Genomic DNA, 17,877 nt, shown 5'->3' with positions numbered 1-17,877 from the left:
TATGTACTCCATATTGGGGACTCCAGACACATGAACCGTACTCTAGTATCGGACGGACCAAAGAAATGAATAAAGTTTTGGTTATATAGGGGTCATTAAATTCTTTTGACCACCTTTTAATAAAACCAAGGACTCCTTTAGCCTTATTAACCATTAAGGAAATATGGTCGGCAAATTTAAGTTTTATGTCTAATAGGATGCCGAGATCATTAACCTGGGTTAATTTTTCTAAGGCAATCCCATTAATGGAATACGTAGCTTGCAGAGGGCAAGAACGAAAAAAAGACATATGCTTGCATTTTGATCCATTAAGTATTAAATCATTAGCCAAACACCATTTTTGAAAGTTATCAAGGTCAGACTGAAGACTGCATTGGGCAGAGATGGATTTATACTGAAGACAAAGCTTTACATCATCTGCATACATAAGAACTAGAGAGTTCGTTAAAGCAGGGGGCAAGTCGTTTATAAAAAGCGTAAATAATAACGGGCCAAGATGACTTCCTTGAGGGACGCCGGATGTAGCACGGACCAGACGGGACTGTATGTTTTTAAATAAGACTCTTTGTGTCCTTCCATCTAGGTAGCTGGAGATCCACGTTAAGAGGTCTTTAGGAAAACCCAGCATATTCAGTTTACTCAACAAAAGTGAGTGATTAACTGAATCAAATGCTTTGCTGAAGTCTGTGTAAATTACATCGGTTTGATATCCCTTACAAAAGCCGTCTATGACAAAGGATGTCAACTCCAATAAGTTTGTGGTGGTGGAGCGACGCTTAATAAAGCCATGCTGACAAGGAGTGATGATCGAAGAGCAAAGGTGTTGCAAATGAGGGGTAATTAATTTTTCAAATAACTTTGGAATTGCCGACAACTTAGAGATGCCTCTGTAGTTGGCAGCCTCGGACTTTTTCCCCTTTTTATGTAGGGGAATTATAAATGATTCCTTCCACTTAAGGGGAAAAATCGAGGTTTCCAAAGATAAGTTGAAAAGTCTTAGAAGAGGTTTGCACAGAGCCCTGGCGCAGTATTTTAGCACACAGCCTGGTACTCCGTCGGGGCCTGGCGAATAAATGGGTTTTACCCTTAAAAGACCAGATAATAAGTTGCTCTCAGAAAAAGACGGACAGAAAATAAGATTTGCTGCTTGAATGTTATATGCATAAGGCTGATCAGTCAATTTAGGAGGAGAATAAGTTGTTTGAAAAAATTCTGCGAATAGATCGGCAATGGCCTGATCCGAAGTCGCAGAGGAATTTTCAAACATAAGCAGAGGTGAAAAAGATACGTGTTTACGCTTAGTGTTTACAAAATTATAAAACTGCTTTGGATCCTGAGTAAATTGAATCCGGCAGCGGTCAATATAATTCCTATAACATTCAGCGTTATGCACGGTAAAATTCGACCGAGCTAGTAGGTATCTTGAGAAATCAACACTACTGCAGGTTTTTTTATATTTAAGTAAAAGCTTATTTTTTTTATTTTTTAGGTTAGTGAGGGACCTTGTATACCAAGGAGGATTTGTTGAAGCGGACGGATGTTTCCAAGGCACACATGAGTCAAAAAATGTATTTAAAGTAAAATAAAATTTTTCTAAAGTGACATTAAGATCAGTGCACGCCAGAATATCAGACCAGTCAAATGTATCGATAAGGCTATTAAGTTTTTGAAAATCAGCTTTACGGAAACAGCGAATCTTATTTACCACGCTCGGAGACATCTGATCGATACCAGGAGTGGTTTCGATTGAGACCTCCAGCGTGGGGTGATATGGATCCTCTGGGGCTGAAAGGGGAAAAGCTCTGGAGAGAGCGGTACCATCTGGATCAGATACAAAACATAAGTCTAAGAGCCGACCTAGCGAATTTCTGACATGATTGATCTGACCTAGGGACATGTCAAACATGCCCGCGGTGAAGTCATGGTAAGTTATAAGTGACAAAGATGGTGAGTTATCGACGTTGGACCACTTTAATTCTGGGATATTAAAGTCGCCCACCGCTACGAGTTGGTCACGATCCGTCATAAGATTAGAGACGTATCGAATAGCGGACAAATGCTGCCAATATGTGGGCGGTTCAGACATAGGAGGTATATATGAACATGTAATGTATAAAGCTTTCACGGACATAGTGATTTTAACGCAAATAAATTCTATGTCACCAAACTCTTGGGATTTCACCTCTTCAGAAGCAAAAGTAGAGTCTACCGAAATGAGGACTCCACCTCCTCTTCGCTGAGATCGATCCCGTCTAAAAGTGGTGTACTTACTTGGAAAAACTTCGGAGCTAAAGATCTCCGGATTTAACCAAGTTTCTGTAAATGCTATTATATGGGATGCAAAGAAAGAACTATCAGAATATAGCTTGGGGAGTTTGCTACGTAGCCCCCTAGTATTCTGATAGGTAAGAGTTAGTGAGGAAATTAGTTTTTTGGGTTAGAGGCCAAAGAAGAGGTGGAGGGTTGGTCAGTGGTTCCGATATTGGGAAGTCTCACTCCCACTGGTTTATTAACTTTTTTTTTAACGGAACTAGGCTGATGTTCTTGGACGAAAAGATTCTCTGGCCAAAAACTGGGAGAACAAATCGTCTTGAACATCAGCGCGGGCACACGAATCTTGAAAGAAGACGTGCGCCTTGTATAATTGTATTTAAATTTTTGTATGTCCTCCACCTTTATATCGGATTTATATATTATATATGTATATTTTGTAATATCAAACTCCCTTATATTCAATAAAAATTGTTAATCATTAAACAAATAAGTAATAACATATTATGCGCATACATATTTAAAATATTTATTTTCTTATTTTGGAAATGACTAACAACCACGCCCAAAATCTCAGTGTTTTTTCTCAGTGTTTTTTACGGCACCTTGCTGTTGTTACATCTTTTTCTTGGCCAGTCCCGCATCAAATTCGTCTAACTGACTTTTAATTGTTCGAGACGAGGGCGAGAAGGGAGCGACCCGACGGTGTCGGCTTTCCCATCTCTCCCGTTTTTAACTTCATTTTTTATTTCTAATGTATGTATGACGACAAAAAACGAAGAATAAAGACAAACAAACAAACAAAAAAAAACAAAACCTAGTAACTATGCAGAGTTGCCATTTCCAGGTGGCTTGTAACTCAATTTACTTTCAGCCAAGTGTCGCCCTTTGTTGCAAGGCGGAACAATTGCGGTGTTTACCTGATGGCCATATCTCTCCGATACCATCTCGGCCAGAGATTTCCTGGTAGTTGCATAACGACAACTAACCACAGTCTAGCCAATGACAGACACGAGCTCATCTGGTGACAGTGATTAACGAGACAAAAGAGTCTCCAATTTGAAGGACTCACTAATGACTTTAGAGACATCGCATTAACACTCACAGGACAATTTTGATTAGTCAGATGGAGACTCTAAATCAGTGGTCGCCAACTAATACATTGTATGTATTGTAAGAAGATGAATAGTTCTAGTTTTATTGATCAATTCACAAATAGGTTGAAGCATTCACTTCAGGGGTTGAATGTGAAATAGTACATATCTATTTGAATATTAAACGGAGTTAAGTAGTCCTTTTTTTCTTTTTAATTATTTGGAGTTATATTTAAGTTCTCAGTTTCTTATCAGTCATGAACGCAACAGTGTCTACATACTTTTTTATTCTAATTACTCACCATAACTATAACAAACAAAATTGTATGTATGTATGGAGGTTCTACCACAATTAACTACACTAGGACTTGGAAACACAAATGTTTATAAATAACTAATTTTGTAAATTGATAAATGACATTAGAACGTGTTTAAATATACTGCACATCCCCTTCCGTCGTGTTCTTGTAAACTACGTTAAAAATTGATGAGTTTCCTTAAAGCTAGCTATTAATACTAATTTAAAAATAATTTTTTTAATTTCATTCACATCCAAGCCCTTAGTAGCGCTATATTCTTGATTAAGGTTAAATATTTAGTCTTTAGCATAGCCCCCAATGAATTAGTAAAAGGTACATGCCTTAGAGAAGAACTTCTCCAAATACGGCCAAAAACGTATAACCAATTTATTAGTTAAATGTCACTTTTTGAGTAAATGAAGATAGGAAAGCTAACTACGGGAAGTAGTTTATCTTCGGGAAGCCGAAGTTTATATGTCCCGATATATCGCAAATATTGGATGTAGTTGGCACATCCTTATGAGAATTTTGTTGTAAAACCAATTTCTTACAATAAAAATTTAAAAAAAAGTTCCGAAGCTGCTATCTTAAAAAACACCAAAGGTGACGAACCGGTCGCATGTCGCGCCAAAACATCTGATACGAAATTTGGTGAATAAAAAATTTAATAAAGATAGACAAAATTAAACATTTGAAAATATTCTCATACGTCACTTGTCTTTTTAATATTTTTAATATTATTACTGTGGCGAATAAGAATATTCTTAAATGCGCCTTTTTTATTTATTTAATTTTTTTTGGCGGTCTTTCAGAATTTTTGAAATGGCTTGTGCATCAATTAGTGCATCAGCTAGCATTCCTGAATTCATCATAAAGCATAGTGGCCCAGCGCTCAAAAACGATTTATAAGTATTTATTAAGCCATTGTTATAGAGTAGAGATAATTGTAGTTCAAACATAAGACCCTAAGCTGGTCGTGATGTGCATACGTCGAATCACAATGGCTATGGAATAGAGGACTAAGGTTTTTAGTCCTATTAGGAATATTGAAATTTAAGCGTGTTAGTAATGCGGTCCTGATGTATCCATATTGGGGACTCCAGACACATGAACCGTACTCCAGTATCGGACGAACCAAAGAAATGAATAAGTTTTTAGTAATGTAGGAGTCGTTAAATTCTTTTGAACACCTTTTAATAAAACAAAGGAAGATTAATTCCTTGAGGGACACCAGATGTAGCACAGACCAAGCGGGAATGTGTATTTTTAAATAAGACTATTTGTGTTCTTCTATCTAAGTAGCTGTATCTAAGATGACAAAGGATGTCAACTTCCTTCCACTTAAGAGGAAAAATCGAGCTTTGCAAAGATAAGTTGTAAAGTCTATGTAGAGATTTGCACAGAGTCCTGGCACAGTATTTTGGCACACTGCCTGGTATTCGGGGTCTAGCGAATAAACGGGTTTGACCCTAAGAAGATCAGATAATAAGCTATTCTCGGAGATAGACGGACAGAAAAAAGATTTGTTGGTTGAATGTTGTATGCGTAAGGCTGATCTGTCGTTTTAGGCGGAGAATAAGTTGTTTAAAAAAACGTTGCGAATCGAAAAAGAGCCTATTTTTTAGGTTAGTGAGGCACCTTGTAAACCAAGGAGGATTAGTTGAAGCGGTAGGATATTTCCATGGCACACATGACCAAAAAAATTTATTTAAAGTGTGTTAAAATGTATCTAATGTACATTTACATCGGTGCATGCCAGAATATCGGACCAATCAAATTTACCGATAAGGCTATTAAGTTTGAGAAAATCAGAACGCATGGAGACTTCTGATCGATACCAGAAATGTTTTATTTATATTTAGTTAGGTCCTTCATCTTTATATCGGCATTTGTTTTGGCTTTGATATAAGCCGAGAAATCGATTTCTGAAGTATCAGGGCCAAGCAGAGAAACAAATATACAAGTATGTTTCGATGGAGGAATCACCTATAAGGGTTTTGGTGTCGCAGGTATGAAAACAGCAGTCGGTACCGGTGGTCAGGACTGTGAAATACCCGGTTGGGTGACTCTAACTCTTCATTTACTAGGACCTGTCGTTTTACTTGAAAGTATGCCACGGAGGACATATCGGACAATTGATCATTTTCATTGAGAAATGCGGACGGCGAATTGTTTTCATTTCTATCCCTTGGGGTGGCCAGAGATATGAGCGGCTGCGTTAATGTGTGCTGAGCAGGCTGAAGCGGATCTCAAACAACGGATTTCTTAAGCTTAGGGGACTCATTTAGCAGCTGAATGCCACTAAACTGAGTGTCAAGAGCACAGAGCTGGTCATTGATTTTACGAAAACCAGTGATCAACTATTAAATACATTCTTAGTCTGTCTCATAAGCGACCTCATTTCGTCTTGGACAGCACGACAATTATCACAACAATAATGTAAACCAGACCTACGGGAAATGGCATCCGAATCTGAGGTAGTGAACCCGGAACACTTTTCGTGTACGACGTTTTCACATAGCCAGGAGATTGTATTTTTACAAGACTTCAGTCGATCCCACATTATCTCTTTAACATTGGCTTTTAATAATATCATATATTTATAAAACTTTTATTTGCCATTTAACAAGCCCTTATCGTATTTTTTCCAATTTCGTATTTTTTCGAAATTGAAATCATACAGTGTAAACTTTAAGAGTTCCGAGACATTTCATGAGAGCGCCTCCATGCTTTTGTCGGTGGGCAGCCGAAACTACAAATTGTTTCTAATATTTTGTTCCTAGTCCAGCCGTTGTGGGGCGCTCGTGTCGACTGCAAGGCGACTGTATACTGTTAGCGGTGGGCGGCAGAAGCTGCAAATTGCTTTGTACCAGGTACAAACCAGGTACATTTTTTATGCTTTGGTACATTGGATCATTTTTTTCATATTGGTACTTTTTAATATGCCTGGGGTCTAGTATTTCAATTTTACATATAATTTTATTTTTACAGATATTATTTTAACAAATGGCTCTATTCCACCAGACAAAAATTCGGTATCAGTGTGTAGTACCGAGTGTAATCGATCAGATCAGATGTAAGAGGCAGCGTTACAAAAGAGATAAGGTAACGAAAGCTAGGCGTCGTGAAGAACAACAAACTCCACAGTAACTACGATGTATCGGGTTAGGTCCAGAGAGTACAGCTCGGAGAAAATTTCTGTTGGAGAATATAGGTAAGACGCAAAAGAAATAACTATAAACGATTAAATGTATACATATATAAGAAATGAACTCATTAAGTCAAATATATTTTGAGAATTAATCGTTATATTTTCACTTGTCGCGAAAAGAGAAAACTTTAGTTCTAAGATGGAAGATAAATGCAATCTGGCGAGAGCGATCAAAAAAACACGTCCTGCTTCAATGCTTCCTGCTCCAAACAAAACATGCTTCAATGAGTATAACGAAAAAAAAAAAACTCAAAAAAAAGAAAAAGGAAAAGAAAAAGGAGTTTTGCAAGAAGCAGGACGCCAAAGAGGAGAACAGGTACAAAAAGAGGGACGATGAGGTGGACCAGGACGAAAAATGGTTCACAAGGTCAGGATGCCGTGCATCTACAATGAATTCATCTTTCGTGGGTGTAACGCGGGGACCTAATAAATAGACCTAAATAAGAAAAGGTTAATGTGAATCGTAATTATTTGTCTAACATTTTTTTTTTTTTTCGTTTGAAGTTAGTTCCAAAGCTTGGATGAGATGGCAATTCAGCCAATGGGTTTTTTTCAGGACAAAATTGACAAAATAAGAAGCACCTTTTATTTTAAATAGCCAGTTGGATTTATTATTATTAGCCAACTTCTGAAAGTTGTATAATATATGTACATACATAGCTATGAGCATAGCTCCAATTAGATTACAAATATTTAACTTCTGAATGTTATGTATACATTGTGCAACCAGGGGTGCTCTAATTTTAAATTTAACTCTCTAAAAAAGTAAAAAGCCGAACATTGGGTCAAAATCTAACTGCGCCGAAGATTGGCGCTGAAGTTATCGGCTTTTATAGAATATAGGATGGTTTGTGTCCTAATGTTGCAGCTTCGGAGGTCATGCTATAAGGCGCATTGCTAGTGTAACGTTGTTATTCGGGTCTCTTGTAGTCAGCTAGTATCGCATCGACTGGCTTGCCACATGATCGTGGATGGCGCGGCTGAGGGCCTCTAGAGTGGGCCCGTCCATTTCATTAATGAGGATCATAGTGGCTCGCAGCAGATTGTCGTTCATGCGCGAATGGCGTTGATGCTCTGTGGTGCCGGGCGAGTTGCCATGGCTGCCGGCTCCCATTGCCCCGCCGCCCAGTCCAAAACCCGCATAATAGGGGACTCCCAGTGGACTGGGAGTCTGCGGCGAGACACTGGCCACCATATCGTAAGGACGACTGTCAATCAGACGGTCAGGGTGCCCAACGGTGGCCATGTCCGAGACGGTATTACGGTAGTACTGTTGTCCGATGGTAGCAGGAGCTGCAGTGGATGCGGCCGAAGACACCGACGCAGCCGCAGAACGGGGGCTCATCTGGTTGGAATGAAAGTTGGGCGGTATGCATCGGCGCACATGGTCGTTGTTTAGACTCTGTGAGGCCTCCGAGGAGTCGAGGGCAGAACCGGCTCTGCGGTTAGGCGGACTATGGACTTCAGTCTGTGTGAAGCGTGCCTCTGGGACTGGTGATCGGCGACTCCGGGGCGAGCCAGCTGGCGAATCTGCATAAGGCGCACGTTCAAGCTCCGCCATTTCAGTCATTTCCCGGCTGCGGTCTCGGTTGCGCTCTAGTTCGCGCTCCCGCTCCTGGTCCCTCTCGCGCTCTCGTTCCATCTCGCGTTCGTATTCGCGCTCCCGCTCGAGACGCTCCCGGCGAGCCTTGAGCTTGGGACTGTTCGGCGGCTCGGGCACTGGCGTTACACCGGTGTTGCTTTTCGGCTCAGGGTAATACTCATGGCGAAGGGCAGCCTGCAGCTCCTGATCGAGGACATCCACATCGTCAAGCTTCTTTAGTTGGGGCAGCTTGCGCAGAACGTTGGCGCGGTAGTGGCCGCCAGCTGCATCGGAACACGGATTGCCCTCCAACCAGAGGGAGGACAAGTCATGAGCGTTCTTTAAATAATTCAATTCATCAAAGCTTGCGATAGCATTCTTTCGCAAGTACAGCTCCTTGAGACGATGGCAGTTCTGCAAGGAACTCAGCGAGTTGATCTTGTTGACGCTCAGGGCCAGCACTTCCAAGCGCGGCATCTGGAGGCAGATTGATATGTCGTCCAGGTCGCTGCCCCACACATTCAGTTTGACGGCATTGCGAAAATCAGAGCATTTGGCCTTGGCCTCAACCAGCTGTTCACTTAGACGGTTGACCATATTTTCTGCTTGGTGTCCTATAATTTCGAGAATAAACAAAACAAAAATTTAACAAAAATATTTGAAATTTTAATTTTTTTTTCAGAGAGGGAATTCACACGAAACACGCTGACCCGACGCCGCGATATGAATGCTTTTTCAAACAAGACTTACTTGACTGAAAAGTTAAATTTTTGGGAAATTACTCTCCTTGATTTTTTTTTTAGAAATCGGAATACAAAAATTTTCCCCAAAACGAAAAATTTTAGCAGATCACCGATGTGCACAGTTTAGATGTTGAGTTATTAATGATGATTCCAAGTCCTTCCCTTTACGACATCTATTTTCGTCTAACCCAAAAACACAAAGCCTACTATTTTATCGGGATTTGGGGCACCTAAACCAACTTTTCGCAAAACCCCAGCCTACTTTTTTAAAGCATTTTAGCCATTTTACACGCTGAACCACAAACCTATGAATCATTAGAAAACGGTTTACTGCTGTATAGATGCCAGAGACTAGAGATGCCATTTTTAGCCTTAACCAAACCTTCGGTGCTTTTATAAGAAATTTTTCGCTATCTAAATTGACTAATTTGAAAAAAAAATTTACCATCTTAAAGGTAAAATTAATGATCCATTTTGCATATTATAAACTTATTTTGAAGATATAAGCCGTTTTCTCTTGTGATATTCACCAGAACGGCTAAGATGTTCCCAAAAAACAGCTGGCAGCACTTACATTATTTGCAAGTTTATATCTTTGATAGTTGAAAAATGTATTTTCCTAATCCAAATAGGATTAGGAATTAGGCTCATCTCCTATTTGCCAAAAGCATTTTTTTACAACTACAGGAAGAGTAAACATTTTTGAATTTGGCGCACTAATCGACAAATTTTCAGTTCGATAGCGGTAACGTGAAGTATTTACCAACACTTTAACCTGACGCGCGCCATATTGAGTGCCCAAATTTTAGAAGCTCCGAGCAAAATCACGTTTTTTGTTTTGTAGTAAGCCTTAACCATGTCCAATAAGCGCCAAAACGAGGTGCCCGTCGAGAATATGGCGGATGATACGTCGCTTGGGAGTATTTCAGACGATGAGAAGGCAAGAGGCGACCCGAACGTGTTTCTTTCCTACTTGGTAAGGAAATTTGCAATTTGAAACCTTCTGTTTTTAATGAGTGTAACATTGTGTGCATGTCAGCGCCAAGCGAATGAGTATCTGGAACAGAGAGTCAAGACTCTAGAGGCGCAGAGGGACAGGATGTTGGCCCAGAAGTTGAATTTGATGTCACAAATAACTATGCATCAGGTCTCTGAAACAACGATCTTGACGAGCGTCCTCAAGCTACTAGACGAGTTGAACCATCGTCTCCTTAACGAATTTCAGAAGACTGAGAGACTGGAAGATGACAATCACAAGAAGAATAGGGAGCGCTGCGAGCGTTTAATTGAAGAGCTGAGGGCATCCCAGCCGGGCACTTCCTTTGACAAGTACACCATAATGGTAAGAACGTCTAACACGTGTTTTGGGTGACTTGACATGTGACTTCAATAAGATTTAGTTCCATAGCTTTTAAGGAAATATACGAAGAGGGAGGCGTACCGATCAATAATATAGGCCGATCAATTATATAAATAATCACAATATTAAGCATTTATTTGTTCATATTCACAGCCATGCAGCGAGCTAGAGAAAGTGATTGAGGTAATGGAGCATCAACTAGATGGAATACGTGCCAGGAAGTTTGTCGTAAACAAGGAGATGCTCAAGGTCAAGAAGGAATTTGACAAAGAATATGTTAACCTTCGCAAGGATTATGATGCTCTGAGCGTAGTCGAAAGACAAGTTATGTAAGTGAGCAAAAATGTAACAATTAATTTGAAATGCACATTCAATTTTTCTTCCCAACAGCGAAATTGCTGAAAACTTACAGTTTGAACAGGCACTGCGCAACACCAAGAAGCCAACAAAAAAAAATTAATTCTTTTCAATTAATTCTTCAATTAAACTTATCAAACAAAAATTATCCCATGGATCAAGTGAAGATCCTTTTATTTATTTTTAATTTGAATCATTTTATTTTGTTTTATTTTTCTTTATTTACATTCAAGTAGTAAAATTTGAGAATACCAAATGTTTGAAGCTTTTACTGTTCCTTGTAAAACATACTCAACATATCTACTACAAATATCCAAAAATATTTTTAATATGTATACCAATGTATGAAATGAGCATTGAAGTTTTTAGTTATTTAATAAAAAAAAGAGTTACACATACAAAATATATATGTATATTATATAGTAACTATAGTAGTATAGTATAGTATAGTAACTAACAGCCTCTAAATTTTGGTGAAGACAAGTATGGGCTTGGGGTAGCTTTTGTTTAAATGGAACCGCGGCAGTCGCTAACCTATCGAAGAAATATCGATTAGATTAAACTGGGTGGCAACGTAGAGGTAACAGCTGACGGCTGTGAACGTTTCTGGTTGTGGCGAAATCCGCTCATTCGTTTTGTTGTCGTTTAATTGTGAAAATTATAACCAAAAAATAGCGTCAAACCCATTTGCCATGGACGAGTTCTCCCGCCAGCACATGGACGACTGCTTCCTGCGCACTCCAAGCAACATTCGGACCACGTATGTACTTCCTCGGACCGCATGCCGGACTCCTGGTTAATGTCTTGTCGTCTCTCTTCACAAAAAAGCAACGTGCAAGCGACTCCCAAGTCGCAACCAGACAATAAGTCGCGCAAAACAGAACTGCACGTCCTGCGGCTGAAAGATGAGTCCCGGCAAATGACCATGGATACGCTGCGCAGCATTCACGGCCCGGACTTCCGGCTAGACGACATTAGCAAGTACAAGGATCGCGGGCGAGGTGGGCACGGAGTGAAGCACTCCTACTGGCAGGATCGCGGCACCCTGATGGTTCAGAGTGTTCAGGGTGTGAGCTCAAGCCGTGGCGATGGTAGCGACGAGGATCGCCTGCGCCGCTATGCCTTGGCCAAACTGGAGAACTACGGCTTCCAGGCGGTTCACTGCCTGGAGGCGTACGAGCACTGTTCCGGCGACACAGAGGCGGCTCTGCTACTCCTCTATCGTCGCTACATGCATATTTTAGAGAGTGAGTCGCTTTCAACAGAACTTCCAAGTGAAGCGGAGATTTTAGATATGCGTTCCGATGAAAAGGAAGCTCTCGAATCCATCTACGATAAAGCATACGAGGAGCGTGAACCGAACCGGGTGTGGAATCTCAAGTTCCGCATCGACCATTTGCTAGCTCACAGTCCCTCGGAGGTGAGAAAGGCAAGGGAGGCAACCCTGGCGGCGGCCGCTGTAGCAGCTCAGGCCGAGCTGGACAAAAAGAAAAGGAGCAGGGCTCCACAAAGGTGTAGGAACTTTGATCGCGATGGCACGTGCAAGTTCGGACCGAAGTGTCGCTTCGCCCACCTTCCCCCCCAACCCGTGGGACCGGACACTTCCAAGAAAGGTGTGTATAGAAAATCTGAGCCGGGTTCATTGCCTCTTCGCTTAAGGTATTAGGTATTCGATCAATAGCCACTTTTACGTGGAAGCAACAATACTAAGCCATTGTTCCGAGAAAAATAATTATATTTCTTCAACTACTTAGATTCCGTTGACGATAACGACAACGAATTATGGTTTCACGTGGAGATTCGCTTTCCGCCCGGCAGTCGTTATCCCTTTGAGGCACCTTTTGTCTACCTGAAGACCACCTGTCACGACATACCGCACGAGCTGCGCCTGCGCTATGCCCGTCACTTGTACAAGGAGGCCAGGGAGATATGCCGCGACGGCATTCCTTGTGTCTATAGCATCTGTGATCTGCTGCAGACCGACGAGCAGCTGGCCGGGCACTTGGACACCACTGCCTTTCCCTCACCAAAAAGATCTCTTTTTTACGATGAGCCCGAAGACGGAGCCGCCAATGAGGAAGCGGAAAACCAACAAGTGGCGAAACCCACGCACTACACCCGGGGTCAGACCTCAAGGAATGATGCAGGGCATCAGCGAAATGCAGAGGCTCAGACGCGCGAGAACCGCAAGTTGTTGCAACAGTTCGTGGAACGAAGAAAAGATGAACGCTATCAGAAGGTTATTGATGGCAGAAGAAAGCTACCCGCCTTTGCCGAGATCGAGCGCATCCTAGCGCTCATTGAGAGCTCCCCGGTGGTGGTGATCTCGGGCGAAACTGGTTGCGGCAAGAGTACCCAAGTGCCGCAGTTTATTCTGGACAATTGGTTCTTCCGCGCTCTGCAGCTTTCGCCGAAGGAAAGCCTTCCCCACGTGGAGATTATTTGTACGCAACCACGTCGTCTATCCGCCATCGGTGTGGCAGAGCGAGTGGCAGCGGAGCGTCTGGATAGGATTGGCCAGCTGGTGGGTTACCAGATCCGCCTAGAAAACAAGGTTTCGGCTAGCACCCGGTTGAGTTTCTGCACTACTGGTATCTTGTTGCGCCGCCTGGCCTCGGATCCATTGCTTGGCAGTGTGACCCATGTGATAGTGGACGAGGTGCACGAACGTTCCGAGGAGTCGGACTTCTTACTTCTGATTCTTAAGAATCTGCTGCGTGAGCGCAAGGACTTAAAAGTTATCCTCATGTCAGCCACACTAAACGCTGCCTTATTCTCCGATTACTTTGGTGGGGCTCCGGTGCTAGACATTCCGGGCCGTACGTTCCCCGTGCAACAGTTCTTCCTGGAGGACATTCTCGAAATGAGCGACTTCGTCATGGAGTACGATACCAAGTATTGTCGCAAGCTCAAAAAACAGGAGCAGGAAGTGCTGGAGCGGGAACTGGAGTACGCCGACGTCCAGGCATCAGGAGAGCCTCCCGGCAAGAAAATCAAAGACGAGAAACTAACTCTGGCGGAGACCTATCGACGCTATGCAGGTAAACTTAAGGACTCTGTCGGTGAAACACGTCTAAAAAATACTTTAGATTTCAGCAAGCCAACCTGCAAGAGCATCTACCTCATGGAGCCCATGGTGATCAACCCGGAACTGATAGAATCTGTGCTCAAGTTCATCGTAGAGGGGGACCACGATTGGCCCCGCGAAGGCACTATCTTGATTTTCCTGCCCGGCTTTCAGGAGATTCAAAGTGTACACGACGCCCTACTGGACAATGCTCTCTTCTCGCCGCGTGCTGGCAAGTTCTTTCTGGTGCCACTGCACTCGGCGCTGTCCAGCGAGGACCAGGCACTGGTGTTCAAGAAGGCGCCTCCGGGCAAACGCAAGATCGTGCTGAGCACCAACATCGCCGAAACCTCGGTAACCATCGACGACTGTGTCTTTGTGGTGGATTGCGGCTTGATGAAGGAGAAGTGCTTCGACTCGAATCGCAATATGGAATCCCTGGACCTGGTCTGGGTGTCCCGGGCCAACGCCAAGCAGCGCAAGGGTCGAGCCGGTCGTGTGATGCCTGGCGTGTGCATCCACTTGTACACCAGCTTCCGCTACAACCAACACATTCTCGCCCAGCCGGTGCCGGAGATCCAGCGCGTGCCTCTTGAGGCTATAGTGCTCCGAATCAAGACCCTGCAGACATTCGCTGCTCGCAATACCCTGTCCGTGCTGCTGGAGACGCTCGAAGCCCCCTCGGAGGACAGTGTCCTGGGTGCTCTCACTCGATTGCGGGATGTGGGCGCCCTAGATGCAGAGGATCAGCTAACACCGCTGGGTCACCATCTGGCCGCCCTGCCAGTGGACGTGCGCATTGGTAAGCTGATGCTTTACGGAGCCATCTTCCACTGCCTGGACAGTGTTCTGACTATTGCCGCCTGCCTGAGCAACAAGTCCCCGTTTGTGAGTCCCTTCAACAAGCGCGCGGAGGCCGACAAGTGCAAGAAAATGTTTGCCTTGGGCAACAGCGATCATCTCACTGTGCTCAATGCCTACAAGGTATGGTTTCTCATTTTTTAATAATAATAATTAACTAAAAACAAAGTTTAATTTAATCAAAGAAATGGCTGGATGTTGCCAAGAGAGGAAACTACGCGGCCAGCAGAAACTACGCCTCCGAGCACTTCCTTTCCTTGAATACTCTTGAGACGATTGCGGACCTAAAGTATCAGTACCTAGAGCTTCTGGTTTCCATTGGATTCGTGCCTGTCAATGTGCCACGCAGACGGAAAAATGCCTGCGACAATATACTCCAGCTGACAGGTAAGCTACAGGAAATAATTTTATATTTTGAATTCCGAATTAATGTTTCAATTCTTTAGGGGTCGAGCAAAACCAGAATGGAGAAAACAACCGTTTGCTTACCTCCTTGCTGTGCGCTGCCCTCTATCCCAACATTGTTAAGATTATGACCCCGGAACGCGTCTACATCCAGACTGCGGGCGGAGCTGTTCCCCGCGAACCGAGCGCGCAGGACCTGCGTTTCAAGACGCGTGGCGACGGCTACGTTAAAATTCACCCCTCGTCTGTCAACTCCCATGTGGCTGTCTTCCAGGCACCCTTCCTCGTCTTCCAGGAGAAGGTGCGCACCTCCGCTATCTATATTAGGGACTGCTCGATGCTGCCCTTGATCGCCATGGTCCTGTTCGCGGGCAGCGACTTCAAGGTGGAGCTGCACGACGGCGACTTTCTTTTCCTGCTGGAGAGCGGCTGGATCATTTTGAAGGCTCATGACCTTGAAACCGCCGAAATGGTGCAGTGCCTGCGGGCGGAGCTCATCAAGCTGCTGGAGGAGAAGATCCGAGACCCGTGCCTCAATCTGCTGCATCACAAGAATGGCTGCCGCATAATCGCCAACATTGTCCACCTGCTCAGCAAGAATAGCTGAGAGCTGGGAACCTCGCTCTTCGTCCCCAGCTGTCCGAAGCAATTGTACATTTTGTGTAATAGTTATCAGGTCGGATGATTTATCCCGATATCTGTGTATATGAATAGAGAGAAATGGGCAATCATTGCGATGTCGCCACTATTATGTCTTATTTATTGTACAAACTTCTGCAATAGCTACGAGAAGATATTAACTCTGTTTTGACTCATAATTATTTTAAAATTGATTATTTGAAAATTTTAACTTGATTTATTTACAAAAATACATTATTGCAATGAATTAAGCGTTGATGTTTTTATTGTGGACAGCAATTAAATAGAAATTAATATTGTAATCTAATCGAAGGATAATGATTGTTACCGATAGATCCCTGAATTGGTTGATTGAATAGCTCTTCAAAATCGTGAAAGTTTTTAACATGGTTATAATGCCCGATGTATATATTATTTGTCCTGATTATTTCAAAAAACATAAGCCCAAAACATAAGTCTCAAATATGTAAATGTCCGACTTTAAAAAAATAAAATTAACTGACTTTAAAATACTGTTTCTGAAAACTTTAATCAATATTACAAAAACATTTTAGAAATTAATACCTTACCTTATAACGTAATGTTTTACCTTATAACGTAATGTTACTGAGACATTACAGATATATTTTAGTAATATAGATAGATAGATAGATAGCGCCTGTTAGATTCTGAAATATTTCAAAAAATTTCAGAAATTTTATAATAACATTCGAGTTAAACTATAATTATTTACTATATACTATGACTTATTGTAATTATTTCATTTCAATAGTTAACGATACCGAATTTTAATATTTCATTTAATAATTTCAAATACATCTTTTTCATTGGTAAGATTTTTAAAAACGTTTCTCTGAAAGATTTAATTTGTAAATTTATGAAATAATTTAAAATAGAGCTATCATTCAAATTTATTTTCAATTCAAAATTCAACACGTAACTCTTTGCAATTGTGTAATATGAAATGTTTCATATGAAACTTTCATATGAAACAAACTTTAAGAAACGTAAAAATAACTGGGATATACTAACTCTGTTTTCACTCTAAACAATTTGAAGCGGATTTAAACATTAACTTGATTCTTTTACTAATATACATTGTTGTTAATACCTCAGTCCTAAAACATATATTGTAAAGTTACATAGGATATTTTTTCTCACCGATCCCTGATTTAATTAATTGAGGGTCCAACTCTTAAAAAAATTTAACGTTGCTTATAATTTTTGTGAGGTTTCAAAGAAAATTAAGTTATCACATTCATTATAAAAACTTTTGCAATCATTTAAAACGCAATATTTTAAAATTTTTATAAAACGTTTTACCAAAATACAAATTATATTACAATGAATCACTGGATGAGCCTTAAAAGAATACTGTATTTTGATTGCAGGCTATGTTTATCAGCGATTGATCCCAGAATTGATTGATTGAGTGACCAACATGGCAACAAACATTATCGTCAATAAAAACTATTATTAATTAATTATCATTTACGATTATGATCAAGCAATAAAGTATTTGCGTTTAAGAGGGAAATTAGTGACTTTTTACAGTGGGTCTTACGAATTGCGTAAACTTAAGCCAAATAGGGTGTTCCATCATTGAGACGGACACATGTCCCCCGGAAGATTGATTAAGCACGGCGCCTGTCCAGAACGTCTCCGGCTGTCGTCCAGGAATCGATCAATCCGCCAAATCAAGCCTGTGGGCCGGAACATTCCAGCTAGGTGGCAGTGGGACTTCGGGAAATCAAACCATCAATTACAATTAATTTAAATTTATTTAAATACACTCGGATTTGGGCGGGCACCTTGCGGTGACGGGCGGGCGATACATCAAAGCCACCTCGCCAGCCACCCAACCCACCCTGCCGGGTAATTAATTATACTTATCGTCCGGGCCTAAGGCGGCCGTGAGTAAGTTGCTCTTCTTCGGCTCAAATCCACCTCGGAGACCTTGAGTTCCTGTCTCTCAGGGCTCTGTGCGC

The 17,877-nt window shown here is 41.8% G+C and overlaps 3 protein-coding genes across 3 annotated transcripts; 2 read left to right on the top strand and 1 right to left on the bottom strand.

Moving 5' to 3' along the window:
* Positions 1-7,458: 7,458 nt before the first annotated feature.
* Positions 7,459-9,367, bottom strand: LOC108120032 (uncharacterized). The gene is made up of 2 exons (XM_017233516.3): positions 9,208-9,367; positions 7,459-9,071 (listed from the first exon to the last, which is right to left on the bottom strand). Exon 2 carries the CDS (start codon positions 9,052-9,054, stop codon positions 7,810-7,812), a length of 1,245 nt encoding a protein of 414 aa, XP_017089005.2. The 5' UTR covers positions 9,055-9,071; positions 9,208-9,367; the 3' UTR covers positions 7,459-7,809.
* Positions 9,368-9,896: 529 nt separating this feature from the next.
* On the top strand, positions 9,897-11,219 carry LOC108120033 (uncharacterized). Its single transcript, XM_017233517.3, has 4 exons — positions 9,897-10,176; positions 10,240-10,542; positions 10,714-10,889; positions 10,951-11,219. The coding sequence occupies exons 1-4, from the start codon at positions 10,057-10,059 to the stop codon at positions 11,018-11,020; spliced, it is 669 nt and encodes a 222-aa protein (XP_017089006.2). The 5' UTR covers positions 9,897-10,056; the 3' UTR covers positions 11,021-11,219.
* A 246-nt stretch (positions 11,220-11,465) lies between these two features.
* On the top strand, positions 11,466-16,399 carry LOC108120040 (putative ATP-dependent RNA helicase DHX57). Its single transcript, XM_017233530.3, has 6 exons — positions 11,466-11,677; positions 11,746-12,530; positions 12,672-13,958; positions 14,007-14,968; positions 15,031-15,232; positions 15,292-16,399. Exons 1-6 carry the CDS (start codon positions 11,610-11,612, stop codon positions 15,855-15,857), a joined length of 3,870 nt encoding a protein of 1,289 aa, XP_017089019.2. The 5' UTR covers positions 11,466-11,609; the 3' UTR covers positions 15,858-16,399.
* The last annotated feature ends 1,478 nt before the right edge of the window (positions 16,400-17,877 follow it).

The sequence above is a fragment of the Drosophila bipectinata genome, chromosome XL (genome assembly GCF_030179905.1).
Source record: "Drosophila bipectinata strain 14024-0381.07 chromosome XL, DbipHiC1v2, whole genome shotgun sequence".
Lineage (NCBI taxonomy): Eukaryota > Metazoa > Arthropoda > Insecta > Diptera > Drosophilidae > Drosophila > Drosophila bipectinata.
The sequence above is the reverse complement of the archived record's forward strand: the minus strand, read 5'-3'. Positions and strand labels throughout refer to the sequence as shown.